The sequence below is a fragment of the Halichoeres trimaculatus genome, unplaced genomic scaffold (assembly GCF_033239565.1).
Source record: "Halichoeres trimaculatus isolate MK-OKI-2021-1 unplaced genomic scaffold, fHalTri1.1 fHalTri1_scaffold_1, whole genome shotgun sequence".
Classification (NCBI taxonomy): Eukaryota; Metazoa; Chordata; class Actinopteri; order Labriformes; family Labridae; genus Halichoeres; species Halichoeres trimaculatus.
The window spans coordinates 21,028,724-21,051,212 of record NW_027437179.1 but is presented as its reverse complement, the minus strand read 5'-3'; the positions used below and the strand labels follow the sequence as shown (position 1 = coordinate 21,051,212).

The 22,489-nt window shown below is 41.1% G+C and overlaps 1 protein-coding gene across 2 annotated transcripts in view; it reads right to left on the bottom strand.

The window, feature by feature from the left end:
- Positions 1-22,489, bottom strand: part of LOC141797548 (histone deacetylase 7-like) — a 53,111-nt gene that overhangs the window by 4,380 nt on the left and 26,242 nt on the right. For both annotated transcript variants that reach the window (XM_074679028.1, XM_074679038.1), the window contains exons 9-23: positions 19,733-19,886; positions 16,452-16,690; positions 15,696-15,902; positions 15,065-15,263; positions 14,809-14,942; positions 14,601-14,721; positions 14,470-14,519; positions 12,685-12,792; positions 12,388-12,443; positions 11,243-11,330; positions 9,905-10,024; positions 5,148-5,245; positions 1,847-1,965; positions 638-771; positions 470-554 (exon numbers count right to left, since the gene is read on the bottom strand). In XM_074679028.1, the coding sequence (XP_074535129.1) occupies positions 470-554; positions 638-771; positions 1,847-1,965; positions 5,148-5,245; positions 9,905-10,024; positions 11,243-11,330; positions 12,388-12,443; positions 12,685-12,792; positions 14,470-14,519; positions 14,601-14,721; positions 14,809-14,942; positions 15,065-15,263; positions 15,696-15,902; positions 16,452-16,690; positions 19,733-19,886 (1,912 nt within the window). The remainder of the gene's footprint in view (positions 1-469; positions 555-637; positions 772-1,846; positions 1,966-5,147; positions 5,246-9,904; positions 10,025-11,242; positions 11,331-12,387; positions 12,444-12,684; positions 12,793-14,469; positions 14,520-14,600; positions 14,722-14,808; positions 14,943-15,064; positions 15,264-15,695; positions 15,903-16,451; positions 16,691-19,732; positions 19,887-22,489) is intronic.

The window sequence follows — 22,489 nt, the reverse complement described above, 5'->3', positions numbered from 1 at the left end:
CGACATCATTAAAATATCTATTCTGATTTTTAGAAACATTTCCTCTACAGTCTCATCAAAAAGACTGAGGTCATGTTAACATGTTACCAGTGTTGATGCTTTTTATTCATTTTCACACATTTCTTTGTTGATGCACTAAGCTAACTGGTTCTCGAACTTTTTTCAGTAACGTACCCCCTATGATATGTTTTTTTCCTGCCAAGCACAATGCAGTTTTGGATGGAAAAGAAAAATAACATAGCACTGTACTCTTAGTGTCAATTGAATATGATATTAAATTTATGAACTTAAACTTATATTGGATTCAAACATTGATTAAATAAATGGTGATAAAGGGATTTTGCTTGGTTGCTATTTTTTGAAAATACATCTTTGACTCTTGCGTACCGCCATTTGAGAACCACTGCACTAAGCTAACACAGAGAAGGTTTATCTGCAGGTCATGCTCCTCTGTGACTTCAGCTCTCACCTTGAAACCGGATTACTCTCTGCAGTGTTTTAACAGCGTTCTCACACGGCTTCTGGTCCAGCACAGACTGTGACAGAGGCTCCACCTGGAAAACAACAAGTTTTTAGAGGATGATACATACAGTTCAGTCTTTGGAGAAACATGCTTGTACAATGCAAGATGTCTCACCTCCATGCCCAGCAGGGCGCTAACGCAGGCTTCGGAGGCGTCACAGATGGCCTTCAGGTCGTGCCCTCCCTCTAGAGCCATGACCACCCGACCTCCAGCCAGTGACATCAGCTGACGAGTCAGGAAGCCAAAACCTGGGAGAGTAACACATAAACACGCACAAGGTAAGCAGGGTAATATTGATAAAGAACACACTGAGACCTTTAGTGTTGTTTAATGCCAGATGCCGACTCATCAAACCGTCACAACTGTTAACATGACAGTATCAGCAGCAGGACTTCAGAGGAGAGCTCTCATTGTGTAGCTGAGACTCCTTTTTAACCAGGACTGTTCCCCATTAATTTACAATATACACACAGTGTAAGTAACTGATATGTCCTTTTATGTTATGATTTTTGTTAGATGTAGTTTCAAAGTCATACCATAAGATTTTCTTTATTAATTTTCAATGTTTTATTCGAAAGACACTCAGTACATTATTGATCATAAATGTTGCCAGTTGCATCAGAGCAGGAATGCACAGATATGAAAATTATGGCTGATACAATATCCGACATTAATATTGCTGTTATGGCCGATAACTAATATTTCCTGATATCAATATTGGTTAAAAAAAAAAAAAAAAGAAATCTGAGATAATGTGTCAAGGTAGCTCAGAGAGAAAGAGCAGCATGATCATGAGAAAAGACAACCATGGAGAGGATCAAAGGATGTAGTGCCTGAGATGAACGTGTTCAAAAAAGCATGTTTTGTCTGTTTTTTGGATTTAAAGCAGGAAGAGAGACATAAAAGAAGAGGGTCCACTCTTAGGTAGTTTTGGTTTTTACACAAAACAATATTATTTAGGACTTGAAAGATCATTCAAGATGCTCTGAAAATGGCCGGCAGCTAATGAGTAAATATCAGCCCACTTTTACAAATCGGCCGATACCGATATATTGTGCATCCCTACACCAGAGGAAGCTTAGAGCCAGTTTAAATTTGTGGCCTCTTAGCAGATCACAACTACAGCAACAGAGCGTTACAAAAAAGCACTGAATACTACTGAATTATTCTGCTTCAAAAAAAAAAAAATGCTTAGTAAAATGTCTCAAACAAGATAAACATGAGAAACATGAAACCAGACCTCAGTTTCTCTTAACACCTGATGATCATCTATCATCTGATCTACCTCTGTGTCCATGTCTGTGTAACTGGTGTGGGCCTTACACTTTGCTGTGACTTTGTAGCCTCCCAGTGATGACGAATGTCCCTCAACAGCATCAAAGCCAGCCGACACCAGCACCACATCGGGGGAGAACTCGTGGGCAATGGGCATCACCACGGCTCTGAGGAGGAGGAGGATCAAAAAAAAAAACATGCTGTGAAAAAACATGCTGTGAAAAAACACTGCGATGCAAATCTCATTTAATCAAACCCTGTGGCCCAGCTGAAACGAGGCAGAACATTGAAGAAGTCATGTTTTCAGCAGCTGTTCACCATTTGTAGAAAAAGAAATGGGACATATACGACACAATAGTGTGGAGAGGAAGTCATGGAGGGACTCATTTAACACGAGAAACGATTACAAAGGTGTCTGTAATTAAAAGAACTTAAACTGCCTGCACAGTTATCAAAATGATTGTAGAGTTGAGGGGATTAATTTGAGACTTGGACACGTGTACGATGTAAGACTTCACTCCTGGATGGTTCACTCTAAACGTTTGCTTCACTGTAAACTCCATCTATTTGAAAATGATGAAAGATAAATTATCCAAGGCTATGTTCCAGGTGCTTGATCTCTGTTCTTGATCCACTCCTGGAGAGCGGCCAACACTAGAAGGTGGGGTAGCTCCCAGGTGTGAATGTGTGCAACTGTTTAAATTTGAAGCAGAGCTCTGATAAAAAAAGAAGCACGAGTGCTCTGGACTCCTTTTTCTCCTGGATATTTAAAGATCGGGACCTGTTGCTGCAAAGACTGAGTGAACTTTAGACATGTGTCAAAAGGTCTCGTTTTTTGTGAGTAACACAATCAGATAAAAAAAGGAGACCCTTGACATTTCAGGACCGTGACATCCACATACTGTACACTCCATTCAGTGGACACCACTTTCCTTGCTCCTCCGCTCTCCTCCTCACTTCCTCTCCTCCTGCTGCCAGTTATTTAGCAAGAGCGCACGGCTCATGCCGCGTTTGATTCTCTCCCTCTAACCCTCTCTTTCTCTCTCTCAGCGGCAGTTCAAAGGCGTTTGTGTGCGTCTGGTTCCTATTAGGAGCTCGTCCCTCTTCTCACGTCACTGACAGCCAGCCATCTGGGATCCATTGGGCCTAATTACGCCGCCTTTGGATTCCCTAACAATGCACCCCCCACTTCTTCTCCTCTCCTCTGCTCTCCCCTTCCCTCCAAAGTTTGTCAGTAGCCGCCTAGAGATGCACACGAAAATATGTGTGTGCTAAAAAACATGCTGTGCACATTTTTAAAAAGGTTCTCCAAAAGTTACACACACTCCTGCACTTTGCGCTGTTGAAGGTGTGTGTTTGCCGTGCTACTGATGATTACACTAACCTTGAGTTTTGACCACCTCAGTAATCCTGCACACGTTCACACTACGTCATGACACTTAATCTCAACACAGCTGAGCCTTCTCCTGATTGTACTGGAGTCACACCACCACATTCGACCACAATATTTCCCCTGTCACTAACACACACACCCAAAAACAGAGACACATCATCAGCGACCGCACTCAGGCTAGTTTTCCTGGAGAGGAGAGCTCAGTCTGGAACACCCCGACTTCTAAATCATGGGTTCAAATTGGATTACTGAACTGGCACTGGACTTGATACTTAATTGCATAAACATGAATTCATGATGCATTAAATTTTGTCTGTATGGATTTTTCCTGTGCCAGTAAATGGTGGCTGAAAAAGTTATTCAAACATTTGTGTTGCGAGTGTTTTTACAGAAACCCCTCCTTTGCTATTTTGTGCATTTTTCTTTCAAATCTTCTCGACTTTCTTTCATATTGTGCAGAATATTCTTTACTTAATTAGTCAGCGGTGGCAGTAAACATGGGGTTGTTCCTCCTAATGACATGTGACAAAGGACTGTAGCCGGACATGCTTCCCGGACATCAGAGCTGCGTGGTTTGTGCATGAAACCACTGGACCACCAAGACACTCCTTTGCCACAGAGCTTTAATAGAGGAAAAAAGTTTCTGGGGTTAACACACAATACCGTACAGTACTACAGTGCGGTTAACTGAGGAAGTTTTACACTCGCCATTTCCCAAACCTGATGAAAAATACCAAAACCAGACGCCTGCTCAGGAAAAGAGCAGTTGTTTCTTAATTATAATCCTGAGCTGCAGTAAACAGTGGACTTAGTGTTTCTGAGCCTGCCTATTGGCTCTAAATATTTTTACCAGTATGGGTTAGCTCACTAGCATCTTTCCTTTGACAAGGGGCCCACCCACTGTGCACACTGCATGCACCACCGCGTAGAGCTCACACATTGTTTAATCATCTGGTAAGGAGCCAGTGTTACTGACAGAGACACTCAAAGTTATGAAGAACCAAACTTTTTCACCAAGGGAAGAAAAGTGTGACAAGAGCAAAGGTCTGAAGTTACCAAGTTTGATATTAGCTGTCAATCAAAGGCAGCTCTATTGCTACTATGACTGCAGAGACTACTTAAACCTTTTGCCCTTTTAAAGCAGAGTATTGGTGACATTGATTTTCTACAACAATTTTTCAGGGGAAGTGCAATCAGATATAAAGCCCGCTTAGGATAGTACAGGTAATCTGTTGCAGTCAAACAGTGCAGTGTAATTACAGGGTAATGTGGTCTAAGTGCTGTGTTTACAGGTGTTGCATTCCAGTGCAGATGGGAATTTCTGGTTTCCAAAATCTGAAAGTGGATTTCAGCAGGAGGAAGAGGAAAACAATGGCTTGTTGTTTGTCCTGCTGGCACACGCAGTTACCATTCACTGTGGTGAAAAAATAACTTTCCCATTTCCTATGAAAAAAGGCTTTTCTACCTTTACTCGATTATAGTGGTGGATTTATTTCTGCTTTTGCCTTTAGATTCTGCAACATTTTCAGCATACTGCGTTGGGTTAGAGAGTATTTTTTGGGGTGCTGGTTTGGCTGAAAAGCTAATAACTGGGCCCTATCTATAGAGGCTGTAGACCTGAGATGGGTCGCCCAGGTTGGATTCCAACTTGTGGCCCCCTTTCCTGCATGTCACAAATAGAGCACTCTTCAACAGGAGTAAAGAGGAATGACTAGGTTGAGTTTTGAAAATGTCCTGCAATCATAAGCAGTCTTGAAATAAGAAATCCATTTTGTATCCTCAAATGAGGATTAGACACGTTTTTGCAAACAAATGGAAGCCTTTAAAGCCAAAAAGTTACAAACTGTTAGAAAAAACATCACAACTGATGTACGCAGGGATTTATTATTTCAGAAAAGACTCTTTAACTTGATGAAACATCAGTAGTAGATTGTTATGCTCAGGCTAGTTTATTACCTGAAGGCAGCCAGGTACTCTGCATCACCCATAGGGGGGTTTAAACCACCCGTCCATCCCACGTTCACATTGAAGCCTTTGCCTGCATCTTCACCCACCTGGATGGATGGAGACAGAGAGAAAAAGGGGGAGGGAAAGATGAGAGAGTGAAAAGTGACACTGTGAATGTCAGTAAAGTTAATGAGTCCCAGGGAAAGTTGAGAAACTCTTACAATGACAGATTTGTGTCAAACGCTCACAAAATTGACACGGCTGTTGCAAAACCTCGCATTGCAGCAATCGAGAGCGAGTGACTCCAACACCAGGGAGTGATTATGAGTCCCAAATAAAATGCGGATGGCTATTAATTCAACAGCCCTGTCCCTCTGAATTTTGATTTTGATACAATTTGTCAAACGGCCTTATAAATCAGTCTCAGCCACAACAGAGCGACGGCTGTTTATGATTCTGAGACTGTGCCAGGGCTAAACTAGGAAATATTCACATTTGGCGAATCTTCCCAGAAATTTAGAGAAACAATGCTTTATTATAACATGTTGGATTGTCTTTGTGTGGGTTCTAAAAATATATCTTTTTTTACACAGCTGAATGAACTGCACACAGCTATGTGCTGTGTATAACTGTAGCTCAGTAATTGTGGTCGATGTGACTTGTCAGGTTTACTAATCACAGCACATATTGTAAATGATTTTAATGCTTTATAAAGTTGTTTTTGAGATTGAGGTGTACCTCAAAATGCCAGGCAGAGATTACAGAGGCTTTCTCTCAGTTTGACCTCACATATTTGGGGCAGACAATGAACCGAGGCCCAGCAGCTCTTGGAAAAGAGGTCTGAGGATTCCTGCCTCTCTCTTTGTAGTCCTGCTAGAAGCCATTTAGCTGTTCTCGAAGCCCTTCACCATCAGTCAATGTGTCAGTTTGAGGGAAGGATGAGGAGGTTGAGTGACACACTCTTGGCAAGAAAATATGGTAATTTCCTTTGTGTGTGTGTGTGTGTGTGTGTGTGCGTGTGTGTATTAATGTGTGTATGGGTGTGAGAGGATGTTTGAAAGAATGCTGATGAGCATCGCAGAGCGTCTGTCTCCATTCTTCTCTCAGTGGACGGCATGTTCACAGGGCAAACCAAAAACACATGAGGCTTCCTGTCCTCTGCCAACTGGTAATGTACCCACATGCACACGCACGTTGACGTACACACACACAGACGCACACACATACACACACACAGCCTCTGCTTCAGCTTGAAGTCTCTTGTGCTCTTCTCTGTCCTTTTTCTCTCTCTTTCATGTTTCAAGAGTAGCTGGACTGCATTAGGCCTTCGCTGGTTTCTGCGTGGTGCTCGGCCCTCTCTGTTATGGCTATGACATCACACCCTACCCCATGGTGTGTTATATACCTACACGGGGGACAGCGAGACTCCAGAGGTTTACCACACTGCTCAACAGAGGTTGAGGGGCCACTTAAGGCAAAGCCACATCCAAGTCTGCCGTGTGTTTTATGTAGCGTCCCTCATCAGGGGATTTTATGGGAAAACATTGACTATTTTATGCTCGTTATTGTCGGGGAGAAATGGGGGGCGGGTGGTGAATGCCATCATGAGCTGGGGTCAATTCATCTGACTGGGGATAGTCATCACACTTGGTTTTCTGGTAAGACCGCAGGCAGAATTCATAGGCATCTCAATTTCCTGTATTCAAACAGAGGCCTTCAGTTCAACTGTATACATCCTGTTGTGGAGCTCTGACATCTATAGCACTGAGGCCTATAAAATAAACCGGAACAAGGGAAATAAATGTTCAGTTGATACAGAAAATCAAAGTGTGACGAGCTTATACTGACTGCACTGAATAAACACATGTGTAACATATGGAAACGACATGTTTAACATGTGAGGACAAATACAAAGAATGACCATCATGACTGAGTTTAAAGCTCCTGTGTGGGGTTTGAAGTGGGTTATGAAACAGACTGAAATTTGTAAAAATGCCCCATTTTTACAAGGCATTTGCAAAAATGCCTCGCTTTTGTTGCTCACGACGCAAGAGCAGTTTGCAGAATTTCTTATAAAAAGACACAAAGTCAGTAATGTGTTAAACCATCAAAAAATAAAAAAAACAGGAGAGTGTAGCCAAAAAAACATTTCTTCAACATGTTGATCGTTAGATGTACTGTGTTGTTCACAGGGGGCGCCAAAATCAACACAAACCAGAAAACTTTGATAGGCACTTTAACAAACTTAAGTTAATCATTGTTATTGTGTTCATGTAAAACCTTAAAAAGGTTGGATCTGCCAAAGACTTTTCTCAAAGAGAACACAGTGTCAGGTATATATTGTTTTATGATTCTTATTCGTTTGTACCTCGACTTATTTCAGTGTTGCCTTGCATTTAATACATTCACTTAATTACTTTTCTCTGCTTTGAGACTCAGTTTTATGTGAATATTGAGAGTGAAATGAGAATAAGTGTTGCTCTCTGCTGAAAAACCACATCCTGCTTTCTTTTGACAGCCACACAAATAGTTTTTCAGTAATGTGCAGTTCTTTGGTTGTTTGACACAAATAGTTTAGAAAGTAATATAATTGAAGCTGTGAGGACTTTATGGAAAAGCTAGCAGCAGCGCTAGCAATACAGACCCTGCATTCCCATAAGCACTTGCTCCACACAGTCATGAAGACATGACTATTACGTGTTTGCTTTGAAGCAAATGAACGTATATTGGAGCTTCTTCTACAGAGGGAATACCAAAGGGCAGAGTAGCATCATGCTATTCACGGACATGGCTAACGGAGCTAACATCAGACACCAACGCCATGTTGGACGAGCGTCACCTGCTGTGAGCAGACAGGATCCAGGAGACAGAGACTGAACAGACTGCTGAAGAAGCTCAGTCCTGGACCCTGTGGAGGTGGAGGCTGGCTGAACTGGAGAATGATGGACAAGCTGTCAACATCTATTTTCTTATGGACCTTTTTGCACTTTCTATACACTTTCTTACTTTTGTTTTCTTGATTGCTGCTTTGACTTTAATTTCATTGTACTTGTTACAATGACAATAAAGTTATATTCTTCTTTACAACACTACTTTTCTTTGTTGGACACCTCTTTTTACAGGACACAAAGTAAGGAGGTGATGTATTGATTAACAGTTACACAGCCCTGTTGTTTGAAATGTGACAACGGGCAAACTTTGTCAGTTGTAGTTGTAGTTTAGTTAGCCAGCCAAAATAAACACTGCTCACAGCCTGGTACTCTGAGACATGTCCTTAACTTGTAATGTTGGTTAATACTGGTCATGTCCTGCCAGCGCTCATCTACCAATCAGAGCTAACGTAACCTCACTCTTCATTTTATTGATAGACTCTCAAGTTTGAACAGACTACTGCAGAATAACTGCTGACTGTGGGTTGGAATGAACATTATCACATTATAACAGTTAAGCCTGTGTTTTAGCCTTTAGCCCATTCTCTATCACTCTCCTGCTTTCTCCTGCTTTTGTGTCATTTTTCTTTTTAACAATTGGGCTCCTGTGTCCACCATTACCACAAAACTTATCCAAGAAATCTTTTTCAGCAGAGAAAAACAAAAATGTCTCTTCTCACTGATAAACTTTGTCAGCCAGCCTGGTGTTGTCATAGAGACTGTAGCATGCCATGAATCAATCCGGTCCTGTCTGACCCAGTCCGGTAGCTGAAAAATAGCATTTGGAAATAACCTATACTGGCGCTGATAATCTCATTTTAGCTAGTAGAGTACAATCAGGAAAAAATCATAAGGTGGGACTTTTTCAGGAACTCCTCACAAGAAATTTTAAACTCAAAATGGATGGTCTCGTGGGCTATTGTAAGTGTATAAAGTAATCAGTATCAATTTCAGTCTGTTTCAAGTTAAGCTAAAAACTCATCGCTAGACCTTTGATAAATTGTATCATGATATTGTCATAAAACTAGGTACAAATGTACTTATTGTATAAATTGTGCATCAGCACTTTATTTTTGTACTGTTCCTTTAATAACGCAGAGCTGCAGGAACCACTGTGAAACACTTTTGGTAGATTTTTGTTTCCACTTTGACCTACAAATAAAGAGATGGGGGCGGTAACTGTGACTCGAAGCAAGCCCTGTGTTCAGATTTATTCCTCTCATTTCTTAGATTCCAGAGGTTTCTGTAAAATATGTTCGAGCTCATCACAACAGCTCTGACTGGCTCAACTGGAAGAATGATATTTTAATCATCAACACAGTACACTGTACAATATCATATCTATGCTAACCAGTTCCTTTCTTCTTCTGCAGTGCAGACTCCACATGCAAATCAGTCATCATGGCCAAATTGAGCTTGTAATTGGGGCTTTAAATCATGTAAATTAATCTGGGATTTATTGTTACAATCAGTCTTCTTGTTTTGACAAGTATATGGTAAACACAAGGCTCTTAAGCTCCCTAATGTTCCACTGCAATCACATAATTAGCAAATATTTCTATGCCAACATATCTATCCTCACAACAGACGTGGGTGGTATTTTAACGAAGAGTTGGATTAAAAAAGAAATGTCTGCAATACATAAACACAATCTACTCACAACTGCTCCTACACGAAAAAGGACCTGTTCAACTAGTTTACATGTTTCTCCTGTTCTAAGATACTATGGTCACAAAAGTTCAAGAGAGACACACAAACACACACTAACACCCAGACCTCACCATGACAACACAAACAAGAGCAGACAACAAGGCAGTGCTGTGGACGACCTCCTACCTCACTGGGATGTCCACTACCGGGGAAGAAGTTGCTGTCGTCAAAACGGTGAAGAGAGATGTACAGCACGCTAGGATCATTGTAAAAGGCTTCCTGGGTGCCATTGCCGTGGTGAACATCCTGGACAGTGATTGGATGATGGGTTAATATGATGTCATGACCTTATCAATGTTTTACATTTAGTTAAAAAGTAAGATGGGGTCTAAAAACAAAACAATTACATATAGGCCTGCAGGGAAGTTTTAACACAGCACTTACTACAGATGAAAGAAAAACTTAATTTAGCTAACATCACATTTGCATATTACATATCTCAAACCAGTGCTTCTCAAATTTTTTCAGACCAAGGACCACTTATTCCCCCAGAAAACTCTTGCAGACCACCACGAGCTAAATAGCCCCAGAACAACAACCCAGAGGACAAACTCATATGCTTTAAACTCGAATCATACATGTTACAACTTGCTAGGGCTGCAACTAACGATTGTTTTGAAAATTTTTATGATTAAAATTATAAATTTAATTTCTTTAATTCCCTTTATGCAGAACAAGTTTTTTTAATCAAAATGACAGAGACTAGAGTAAAAAAGTGCACTCATTTCCTCATAGTTTGGTGTTTTGTTTGTTGTCTTCTTTTAGAATGAGGGAGAAAATGGACCTCAAAATCTGAGTATAACTACATTACTGATACATTATTCCAAAATACTTTTCTAGTATGTAAAAACTTGAGTACTTCGATTAAATTGAATTACTCAATGCTTTTATGAGCCAATTTTGTAGATTTTATCAATTTGCGTAGTAGCCGAACAACTCGCACCCCCACCCCCTCTTTTTTGTGAATGTTCCATTAAAAAACACAATTTCCTCATGGTCTTTGCGGATCACCAGGGGGCACTGGCAGACCACTAGTGGTCTGTAGACCACAATTTGAGAAACACTGTCTCAAACAGATCAGGGTCTACGAGCAGGTAGTAATCTGTGTTTAATATACCAGATAGTGTGGTATGTTTAAAGTCATGGTGAGGCCTCATATACACACACATGGTGAGCAGAGACGACCACCTGGCTGCGGGTCAATATCTGTCTGTGTATGTGGGTATGTGTGTGTGTGCATGTGCACATGACTGTGTGACTCTGTGTCATCTCTTGAAATGTGTGACGGTTCAGTTCACACGTGGGGACCAGAGATATGAAGATATGAATAGTCTTAATGATAAATAGAGGTGCTACTGTAAGAGCTGCTTTGCTTCTGGGATGTTGTCGGTGCCAGCATTGGATTTGTGTGCCTGTGAGCGAGTGTGTGTATTTGAGTGTGTTTTCCTGTGCATGTGTCCTCACCCAGTCAACGATGAGGATCTTGCTAACACTGAGTTTCTGTTGGAGCTGTTTGGCAGCGATGGCCACAGAGTTGAAGAAACAGAAGCCCCTGTGGACAAACAGACATGAAGAGAGGCAGACACATGTGTTTATCAGTACATCCTCAGCTAATTACGATCACAGAATCACCATATGGACCCTGGGAGCCTCTGAGACATGTCTGTGTTTTCATGTGGTGGACATTCAGGCCAGGTTGTGACAATCACAGCACTGACTTCAATGTGCCGGTCATAGAGGAAAACTCCTGCCAGGCAAACATTTACTCCAAATATTTGAGAAATACGGATGTTTCATTTCAAGTTGTTTTGTAGTCAATCTTCCACTGCTGACAAACAAAAATTTTCTCTTCATATGAGAACATGATGCTGAGATGAAATCTCTCCCTCTTGAGTAACGCAGAACCCACACGTTTTGGGACAAAAACATAAAATCAATCTTATCATAAAGTTGTCATCACATTCCCAGTGATAACAGAGTGAAATTCTGGTGTTACATTTGAGATGATTTCAGAGAGAAATGAACTCATAAGTCTGCACAGCAGTTCTTTAAACACTGGCTGTCTACACTTAAGGTATGTGAAAAAGTGTTGATGTACGGAAAACAATGGAGGAATGTTGGAAGTAGCAGTGTCAGCATGGATCATAAACTTTAACTGTCTTTATGATTCTGTGTGTGCGTGTGTGTGTGTGTGTGGACAGTATATCATATGTTGTCCAAACTTTGCTCATCAAGAGAAGTCATTATCATCCCATAAATAACCTGTGACAAGCACTGCTGAGCACACATACAGTCCCAGCTGAATGTGGTTACTTGGCTAATGCCTCCTATCAAAGACTGACACAAATCCAGGCACACACACACAAACACACACTCACACGCACACACACACGGCGAGGGTTTGCCTCAGGCATCAGGCAGGTAGCACACATCACACAAACTCACATTAAGACTGAGGCACATTCTCCGTCTCTCTCCAAAGCAGATCTGTAATAAATGCTTTGCAACACTTTGGAGAGACCTCCTGGCTCCTGGAATGTGGGTGTGTATCTGAAAATGTGTGTGTGTGCCTGTGTTAGTGTATAGTATGTGTATATTGCTGGACTCACAGAGCAGAGGAGTGGCTTGCATGGTGTCCAGGGGGCCTCACCACTGCAAATCCATTCTGTGAGAAGAACACAAAAAGCTTCAACACCTTCCAGTGATAAACCACAAACGTGAACATCTTTTAAGGTCACACCTAGTTATGCTGTAGAATACTTCATGTTTTAACCTGAAGGCATCAGCTGTAAAATAAAAATCCTGCTCTATAAAACAGTTTATTTGTGCCACAACCTGTTGGACAGCAGAGTCCCAGAGAGTAAATAAAGTATTTGCTGATGAGGTATTTCGTGACAGAGACACACCTTCAGCTCTCCCTGTGCCACCTTCAGTGCCAGGTCTGTGACACAACCTGCAGCGATACGGGAAGCTGTTGATGTGTGGAGCTCGTTCCAGACTGTATCGATGTCAACCTGTTTGGAAAGCAGAGATGAGGACACTCAACGTCAGCATCTGTTTGAAAGGATCCAAGGTTTAGGGCACTGGTTTAGCTTTGTGGTCAAATCACAAGTTGAGTGGTTGGAGACTATCATGCTTACCTTACCCCAGGCATAAAAGTAGAGATGCACCGATACACCAATCCTAGTATCTTGGTATCGGTGCATCAGTGCCCCTCAGAGCTGAACTGTTATCAGTGGGAATGGGCCAATCCAGGCAACCAGCTCTATGCATGTTTTTTTTTTTTACTTAGGCTCTTGGCTACTTCATTTTGAAATGTTACCTCTGATGCAATTTCTTTGGTTGCTGCATTACCAGGTTACAGGGTATAAAAGTTTACAGGCGAATAGAATTTCTGTAAGTTCTGAAGCTTTGTTTTGCTGATAAAAAAAGTTAATAGTTACTTCAGTAATTCCGTATATTATTTTTTTTTCCTTTTACCCAAAACATTACCAGTCTTATCCCACAGTTGGGCATGCAGATGATCATGTAACACTGGTATCAGATCTGTATTGGTTTGGGTTAATACCGGATGGTGTCAGTATCGAAACCAGAAAAGTTAGATCAGTGCATCTCTACATAAAAGTCAACAAAATTTAAAGAAAAGAAAGCTGCTGTTTATTTGACAGTTCAGCTCATCAGACCTGGGCTTATCATAACTGATAAAGCACATAAAAGGTTTATCAGATAAACAATTTTTTTTCTGACAGTTCCTCCAAAAAAAGGGAACTGCAGTCGCCTCAGCTATGCTTGTCAGGATTTGATGTTTCATACTATCTAAAGTTTGCGTTTTGGTGACTTAACTCCTGTGACCAAAAGACGAGAATAAAAGGCATGTATATGTGTTTTGTTAAAGTATAGAATCATCTTTAAAAATGATGTATGTAATTTCTTACAACAATTTTCTCAAGGCTTTCTCTTTCCTCTTCCTAAAACCCGTCTTGTATTACCAATGTAACCTGATGTTTCAAACTCACATTGGTGGTGTGCCACAGTGGAACAATGAAATAAGAGGAATTTCTTTTATCGCAGACTTTGCCATCTTGTTCCAATCACCCTTCTTCAACCAGAGCAGCCAAGGGCCGGAAATCCAGGCAGATCAGTCGTCTTATCAACTGACACCCAGCCCCTCTTTTCTTCTCCAGCCTCCTCTGCGCTCCTCTGTTCTTTTCTCCTACTTTATTATCTGTCTCCTCTCTTCTCATTGTGCCTCACCACAGTTTCTCATGGGCATTGTAATCTGTGCTTTGCCAGAACAGAGGAGAAAACACTCCAGGTCTTATATATCTTTTTTTTTTAAATTTCATCTACTCTGCTCTCCTATCTTTAAATTTTATCTGTTATCATCCTTTTCCTCCTTCCCTCACACATTCCCTTTAAATAAAATACAGTCTCGTTGGCACGCACCCCTCCAGCCAGCAGTCTTTACATGCACCATCTTTTCCTTATTTTCTATCTCCACCTTAGCTCCCCATAGAACAGCCTTTGATTCAGATTATGTTTCAAGTAATCTTAGCTAAAAAAAAGATTAAACCATTTGTGGGGTTAATAGATTAATTGTGTACGTGGACAATCAGCTGTGTAGTGGTTACATAGGTTGAAGATTCCCGCATGAATTGTGTTGTGTTGTGTTGTGTGTGTGTAGCACTCACTCCAACTCCTCCACATGGTAACATCACAAAAACTCTCTGAGATAAGATTCCTGCAGGAGACAATTCATGGCATTAAACTTTAGTAGACGTTGAATTGTTGATTGTTTTGATTGTTAATTGATTCGTTTTACCTGTCAGCTTGCGGTTGTCCAGCTTGAGGCGGTTGACCTGGTTGGTGCCGTACAGGAGAACATGTTTCTCTGAATGCACTGATTGCAGCTCTTCCAGAGTGGCCTTCCTGCTGTCAATGCGCTACACAAACACACAGACCAACATGTGGTGTGTTTACTTCTTAAAACATCGACTTACTGGTTGAGTGTTTGCCAGTTTGTTACATACCTCACACTGGCTTTTTAGACCTCTCTCTTTCAGTCTGGACCAGATGCTTTGGACCCTCCCAGCATGCTCAGGGTGACGGCTGTTGTCCCCACAGGTACACTGGTGCTTCTGCATCATAGCGTCATAAACTAGACCTAGATATGCACACACAAGCAGTATGCCATGATTTACAAAGCTGTACGAGAATTTAATGAATTAACATCACTGTTTAAGGTGATTCCTGCCTCTTTGTTACCATTTTTGATCAGATCCTTACCTGTGGTGTAGCGTAGCTGGATGTCTGCAGCAGGGCTGGACAGCGACAGGGAAGGCACAGCAGTTGGTGGGAGTGGAGCAGAAGGCAGAGATGTGGAGGGTGGGGATGACTGGGTCCGCACAAGTGCCTGGTGAGGCCAAATTACAGCAGGTGGACTCAGATGGTCGAGGTGGGGACCCTGTCTGAGGATCACCTGCCTCTGTGATTCAGAGGGTGGTGAGTGAAGAGGAGAACAGGGAATAGAGGAGACGCAGGACATGAAAAAATGAAGTAAACATCCACAATCTTTCAATGAAAAGCCTCCAGTGAACAATTTTTAAGAACTCTGACTTGGTAAGTTCAATGCTGACATTTCAAGAACGAGGAATTTATGAGGAATACACAGGAACATGCTGCAAGTATCCTGTATGTCTTACTACTTTCTTTTTGCATATGTAAAGCTACAGCGCCCTCTGATGTTCAAAATCCTGGATCAAACCACTACATTCATATAGATTACCTCCCTTACAGACTCAAATGATATGAAGAACATTATAAGCATCAAGAACATGAACACGAGATGTATCCCATTGTTCACACAGTAAGCTCTGAGTGTTTTCCTCTGTGTGCTGCTGATGTTAGTGTATTTTACCTGACTGAGGGAATGTGAAGGCTCGATCAAGCTCTCTCGAGAGGAGGTAGTAGACTCGGTGTCGTAAACAGAGTCTGTGCTGGTTGTGCTCTGTCTCCTGCGGTGACCATCCTCACCTAATGAGCCTGGCTCTGAGCCACACACAGACCCAGACCCTGAACCAAATTCTGATCCAATCTCCTCCAGGTCCATGTCTTCTGATGGGATCTGTGTTAGAAGACGTTTTTCAGGAAATTTTACATCCTCAGTTTCATTAGTCTTAGGCCTTGAGCACATGTAGCCGGGCGTTTTCAAAAATTAATATCTCCCCCACATTACTTAAAAAAAAATCTTTCATCAAATCTGTCAAACCCATATTTGGCATTGTTTTCCAAACGTTAAACCAATGCCGGCCAATCAGAATAAGCCCCTGTCATTCAGCCATGACGTTTAAGAACCGAAAACTCCATCGACTGACGTCTACACGAAAACCATGAAACTGGAGTTTTCCAAAATCTTAACTTTGGCTGGAGTTTCCCAAAAACTTTGTCTTTATTGACGTAAAGCTGTGGTTTCGTGTGAGTGACTGGGGTAAAAGTATAAAAAAACATGCTGTTTCCCAGATACCTGACTACATGTGGACATGGCCTCAGAGTTGCAAGTACTCTCTTTTACATACAAACGATGACAATTAATTTTAAAATCAAGTCTTTTTTTTAAAACAATTTTTTGATATTTCTCAAAAGTATATACATGAAAGAATCCATTCCCTCTCACCTTTCTCATGGGCGCATTCTGCTTGAGCTGCTCCAACCCCCTGTAGTACTGCAGAGGCAGCTGGGAGTGGATGTGTGTCTGGTGGCTTGCATGCAGAGTGAGAGGAGAGTGGCTGTAGGGCGGCGGCTCTGAGCGTGTTCTCTCCAGGGGTCTGTGAGAAGACAAGGACACAACACCTTCTCTTCTGGACAGGTGAGACTTCTGGTGGTGCTGCAGGGGGACAGAGCTTATTCCATGAACTACAGGGAGGGAAAGGGAGGGAAAAGAAGATAGAATATAATTTTAAGAGTTAAAGTCTCTAACAACAGATCATATATGATTCAGAAATAAAGACATGTAGAAAATGCAAAAAAAAACCCAAAGCTGTATTTCATTTTCAAAAAAAAAAAAAAAGACTTTGGAAAATGCACTTTAAATCATTTATGTCCTGTTGTGATGAAGAAGATTACATTACTTAAATTTGCAGGATGGTTCCTGTGTAAAAAAAATGTAGCACCCTCAAAATCAAGTAGAGGGCGCTCTTACACTTCATATAATATCCAGCATTAAAGAGACACATAGGAAACAAATTTTATCGAAAGGTCTCTGCATTAGCTTTGTTCACGGCAGACGTCTTGACTTGTTTTATCTGCAGGAGTGCATTAATGATGACTCTACTCAATATAAATATGTCAACGAGCCTCACCCTTGAGCAGGACACTGTAACTGTCCAGTGTGAAGAAATCCTAAGAGTTATGGTACATATACATACTTCCTCCAGTGACTGCATAAAAATGCAAGAAAAACTCAAACTGTTACACAACAAAAGCCTCTGAAGGCACGTTAGACATGAAATGTAATAACTCAAAATGTAACAAAAAGTACTGAGCTAGAAATATAATAAAACCCAAACTGTAAATTTTTTTGCACAGAATGTAAAAATTTGTTACACTTCAGGCAAAATTGTTACATTTTGGGTTTTATAACATTTCTAGCTAAGCACTTTTGTTACATTATCTACCAGTTATTACATTGCAGGGGCTATTATATTTTTTAAAATAACATTTTAGGTCAGTTATTACATTATAGGTTGTTGTTACATTTCAGGCTGTAACAAGGCAGAGTTGTGTTTCCATAAGTCTAATGAAAGTTGAGAAGGAGGGCAAACACCATGTGAGAGTTTAGCTCTAAGCATGAGTTAATGTGAATGTGAACATGTCATTTAACATATTTAAGATCCCTACAGGCTCCACTGGATTTGTGAATTGATGTGGCAGAGTGACTCTGTCAAAGACGCTGACAGTGCGCACATTCACGCACCAGCACGCTCTGTGCAACAAACCGGACAGGTAAATTTCAGTTTCAATTTCAGTTTTCAGTTTTCTTTTATATGACAATGTTCTTTTACTTGAAAGGGTTGTTATTAAACACTGTGGATTTGATGGAGAGGTTTGTATGAATTTGAGATTGAAAAACTATCCAAACTTGTGTTTTTTCCCCCTTTGAGCCTGGAAGGAGGGGCTTTGGGTATTTAAAGGAGCTCACTTGGCCAGGTGGATTTTGAGGGCCAGAGGTGGACGTCATCAAGTTACATAAGAACAAACACAGCTTGACTATTTGGAAAACATTTACTTTAATCAAGTTTTTTAGACAAGTTTTTTTGTATATATACTTAGATCACCACCACTTAAACTGTCAATAAATTACTGTAATAACTCTATGACTTTGAGAGTCCTTCGGTTACCAGTTCTGTGGCATAAAGAACCTTGCTAACAGCAGGGGTAATGGATACAACGCTTTTCACTCAGCCCTCTTCATGAAGGCAATCAAGACATCTACCTCATCAACACAACGTTTTTGGAGCTTGATGTACCAATTAAGCAAACCCTGGGTGCTTTTTAAAACATTCACAGCTTCAGCCTTTTTAAGGAATGATCTAAAGGTGTCATGCCTCAGCAGGTGTGCGGGTCTAAAGAAAGAATAAAACATTATTGCAGAGGTCTTGTAAATTTGCAGCCCTGCAGAGCTTCTGCCAGGTCAAACCTGGGGCTGAGAGCTGATGCAGTTTTTTTCAAGGTCCTACCTCAACTTTGTGCTGATTCAGAAGTCTGTGCAAAAAATAAAACTACTGTGTCCATATACTACAATCTGGGGTGGGACATGACCTGTAGATCAATTAGTGAGATAATTTACTGACATCTTTGGATGTTTATGGATGAAGCACATGGTTAATCAGAAAACAGGTTTCTCGTTCATTATTTCAGTAAAAACAACAGCTCAGCTTGATGGTTATCTAATAATTCTTGGTTGAACTCCAAGGATTCGCCCTTTGCTTAAAAAAGCTGCTGTGACTTAAGTCAGTGGTATGTTCACAGTCTATTGTTTGTTCAGGAATTTCATGAATGAGAAAAGATAGAGCAGCTGCAAAGCTACCAGAGTTATACCTGAAAAATCTTCCAGTTCACTGACTGAAGAAGGTTTTTAGAGATGGAAGCTGGTGGTCCACTTTGATCCTGACTTGAGCTGAGAGGGTATCTCTGGATTGAAAAAGCTAGACTAAACTAGATAGCTGCTGGTCTTGAATTAGGCCCAAGGCAAAATATCATACTCATTTTTAGTTGCACAACTCGCATGAATGTTTTACTTTATTTTCACAGAAGATGTTTAGCAAACCTTAATGACAAGATAAGGACTGAAATTCTGCGATGGTTCAAAGAGAGCAGCCTGCGAGTGCAAGACTTTTATCTGTTTATCTTGAAGTCACGAGCTCATTCGGCTGTGATAGAAGGTTGTTATTCCTCGTTTATATTCAAGTGTCTTTTCAGGCCAAGTATCCGCAAACACAGTTGTCAGCACTTGTTACTATTAACTGGGTATGTGATGTGTGACTGCATGCAACATACAGTTTTCATAAGGAAGCTTTGAGTCTTTCTGAGCCTTTGAATTTCTGATTTGCTTAAACGTGGCTACATGCTAATGTAAAGTAGAACACTGACAGTCCTAATCATGAATTAATATCACAGCTTTTACTTCATCCACATCCTTAGATGTTGGAATTGATTCAAAGTCATTGTACCTCAAAGATTCAAAGTTGAGACTAAATAAAAGCTTATGCTTCACAACAGAGTCCCTTCATCTTTTGTGAATCTTGTGCACAAAAGATCATGTTGCACAACAGTTGTTGCATAATAGAAGCATCATGAACACGTCAAAGCATTCTTCTGTGTTGTCTCTTGCTCGGCTAAATGAATGTGTGCGATTTTTTTGTTCTTCCAGACCACAGTCAGAACCAGATTACTCACGAGAGACAAGCTGCGGATGCACCATTCCAGTATGTGGCTCCAGTATGAAGACCGGCTGCAGGCACTGAGCCAGAGCTGGATTGGTTCCTTCCATAGGCAGGTAGACCTGATGCAGACCAGACACTGCATAAGGTCTTGCTAACCGGATGTCAGCCTGGGGAGCGGAGAGGCACAGACAGTTTGATAGAAAGTAGGGATGCATTTGGAAAAGTTTGTACAAAGCAAATGAGCGCTATGGAGTTCTATTGTTTTGAGGGTGTGACTTGATTGGCTGTTTGCAATGAAAACAGAAACAGTTTAATAATAGCATCAAGATCGTAAGTTACCTCATGACGGATCCAATAGCTAAAAATGTTCATAACACCACTCAGATAGAGAGGGGAAGTGAAAGCCTGATAATATAACGTGTGTCTATTAGTGTTCCACTCTGCTGGCTCTTTTTCAAACATTCAGCGTTAGAAACACACACATTTATAGCACAGGCTGGTATCTCTGTCTATTCAGGTGATACATTTGAGAACTCTCTTTTGTGACACTGGTCAAATATGTTACATGAATAGAAAGAGATACATCAGTTCATCATCTCTGATGACGCATGCTGATACCTTCAGCACCCAGCATTCAGCTTTGTGCCTTGAAATGCAACAGCAATCATTTCCCACCATCTCAACTAGTTTAACCACTTCAGTGAAACTGGTGACTGCTGTCAAGCAACCAGAACATTCTCCCACTCTCTGTCACTTTGTTTGTGTCCTTGGTTACCATAGACCAGCAACTTTGTTTTATATACATTAACCTTCGTGTTTCGATTTGCGGTGCGTTCAGTTATGAAGTTCTGTTATGTGATTTGAAGTTACAAGCTTTGAGCGATTATGACAAACTGCTCTAATATGTCAATCAAAACACCAGTCCTGGGTGGAGTGACACACAGAGCAAAAAGACTCTGTGATGTGCTCGATATCAGTATTCATGGAATGCCTCTTATCCAATAAGAGCCGACAGTTGTGTAACAACTTTCTGTCTTCACCACTGAAGGTGGGGCAACACTGAGTGAACAGAGGCTGATTTTGACACCAATTGTCACAGGAAAGTCAGGTCAATAAATATCAGGGTGCTCACATCCCAGTAAACAGGGTGGCATGGTATAAAAATGGATGGCTGATAACTGTCTGATCTGTAGCTCCTGACTGGTGGGCTGGATTTTTGTCTTGTGCAGTAATACAGAGCCTCACTCTTCTTCCCCAGCTTCAGGCCTTTTTTTCTGGTAGTATACAGCATCTGCTAAGTAATGTGGGCATTTGTAGTTTACATAAAAACACACCAATATTTGACTTTGACAAAACAGGAGATTTTCCCAACCTCAACATTTGGGCCATGCCTTTTGTCAGTTAACATGCTTGCCAACATCATTTTTACCTCCATGTTCTATGCTGAAATTTGACCCACAAACCTTACAAAATGCATTTTTAGTATCTGAATGACTCACAGCGAGTTGACTTGACCTTGAAGGCATATCTCTACTCTTTTGGACCTGATTCAAACATCTTTGACAGCAACCTTGATTGAGTGTCATTGCATAGAAAGCTGGGGAACGCATACATGTGCGCCAGGTAGTGATTTGTGCATGCTTCTGGCTGCCAAGTTTTGTTGCCAGGATTGATGACCCAGTAACAACATATCCTATGCAGTGGCAATGAACATAGCAATGCCCGGTTGATACATTTAGAGAAATAATGGTTGATAGGTGCCACCCTGTTGGCTATGGCTGCCTTTTCGGTAATCTTTGTATTTGAAGTAGATCATTACTTTGTATGGCTCATTTGTTGGTCATGGACACCAAACTTTTTGTGGCTTCAGTGATATTTTTACTACTTTTTCTCCTGTGTTTGTCTGGAGATCCTACATGTAACCATGGCTGCATTGTTTACATGTTAACTCAGCTGTTAGCAGCCAATAGCATGTCAATGCTAAGTGGTGTAAGGCCTGATGTCTTCCCACAAGGTGAGGAGAAGGAGGTGAGGATGACATGCTGGTTCTCAGGTGTGAGCTAAGAAGTGACGACATGGACCTGTCCTTCCATCCATCGTTATTGGGAAGATCTATCTCCAATAAGATGGAAGAGCTAGCTGTGCTAACCCAGCAACAGAGGGAATAAAAGAGGGCAAAGTAGCATCATGCTATTCACAGACATGGCTAACGGAGCTAACATCAGACACCAACGCCACATTGGAAGATCTTCACCAGCTGTGAGCAGACGGGATCCAGGAGACAGAGATGGAGCATGACTGAAGAAGCTCAGTCCTGGACCCTGTGGAGGTGGAGGCTGGCTGAACTGAAGAATGATGGACAAGCTGTCATCATCTATTTTCTTATGGACCTTTTTGCACTTTCTATACACTTTCTTACTTTTGTTTTCTTGATTGCTGCTGTGACTTCAATTGTGTTGTACTTGTTACAATAACAATAAAGTTCCATTCTATTTTATTCTATTCTATTCTATTCTATTCTATTCTATTCTATTCTATTCTATTCTATTCTACAATCAGGAGCAATTACAAATTGGTAGTACAGCAGGAGAAGGAGTTCAAAAATGGGGGCGATGGCAGGTCTGTTAGACAGTTGGACTGTATTTAAACCATGGGTGTAATAAACCTGAATGCACTTTTTACCACAACATCTATAAAGACTTTCAAGGTACATCCAGCACAGAGTGATGATAGATTTAAGAACACACTATAACTTTGGTTGTGAAATACA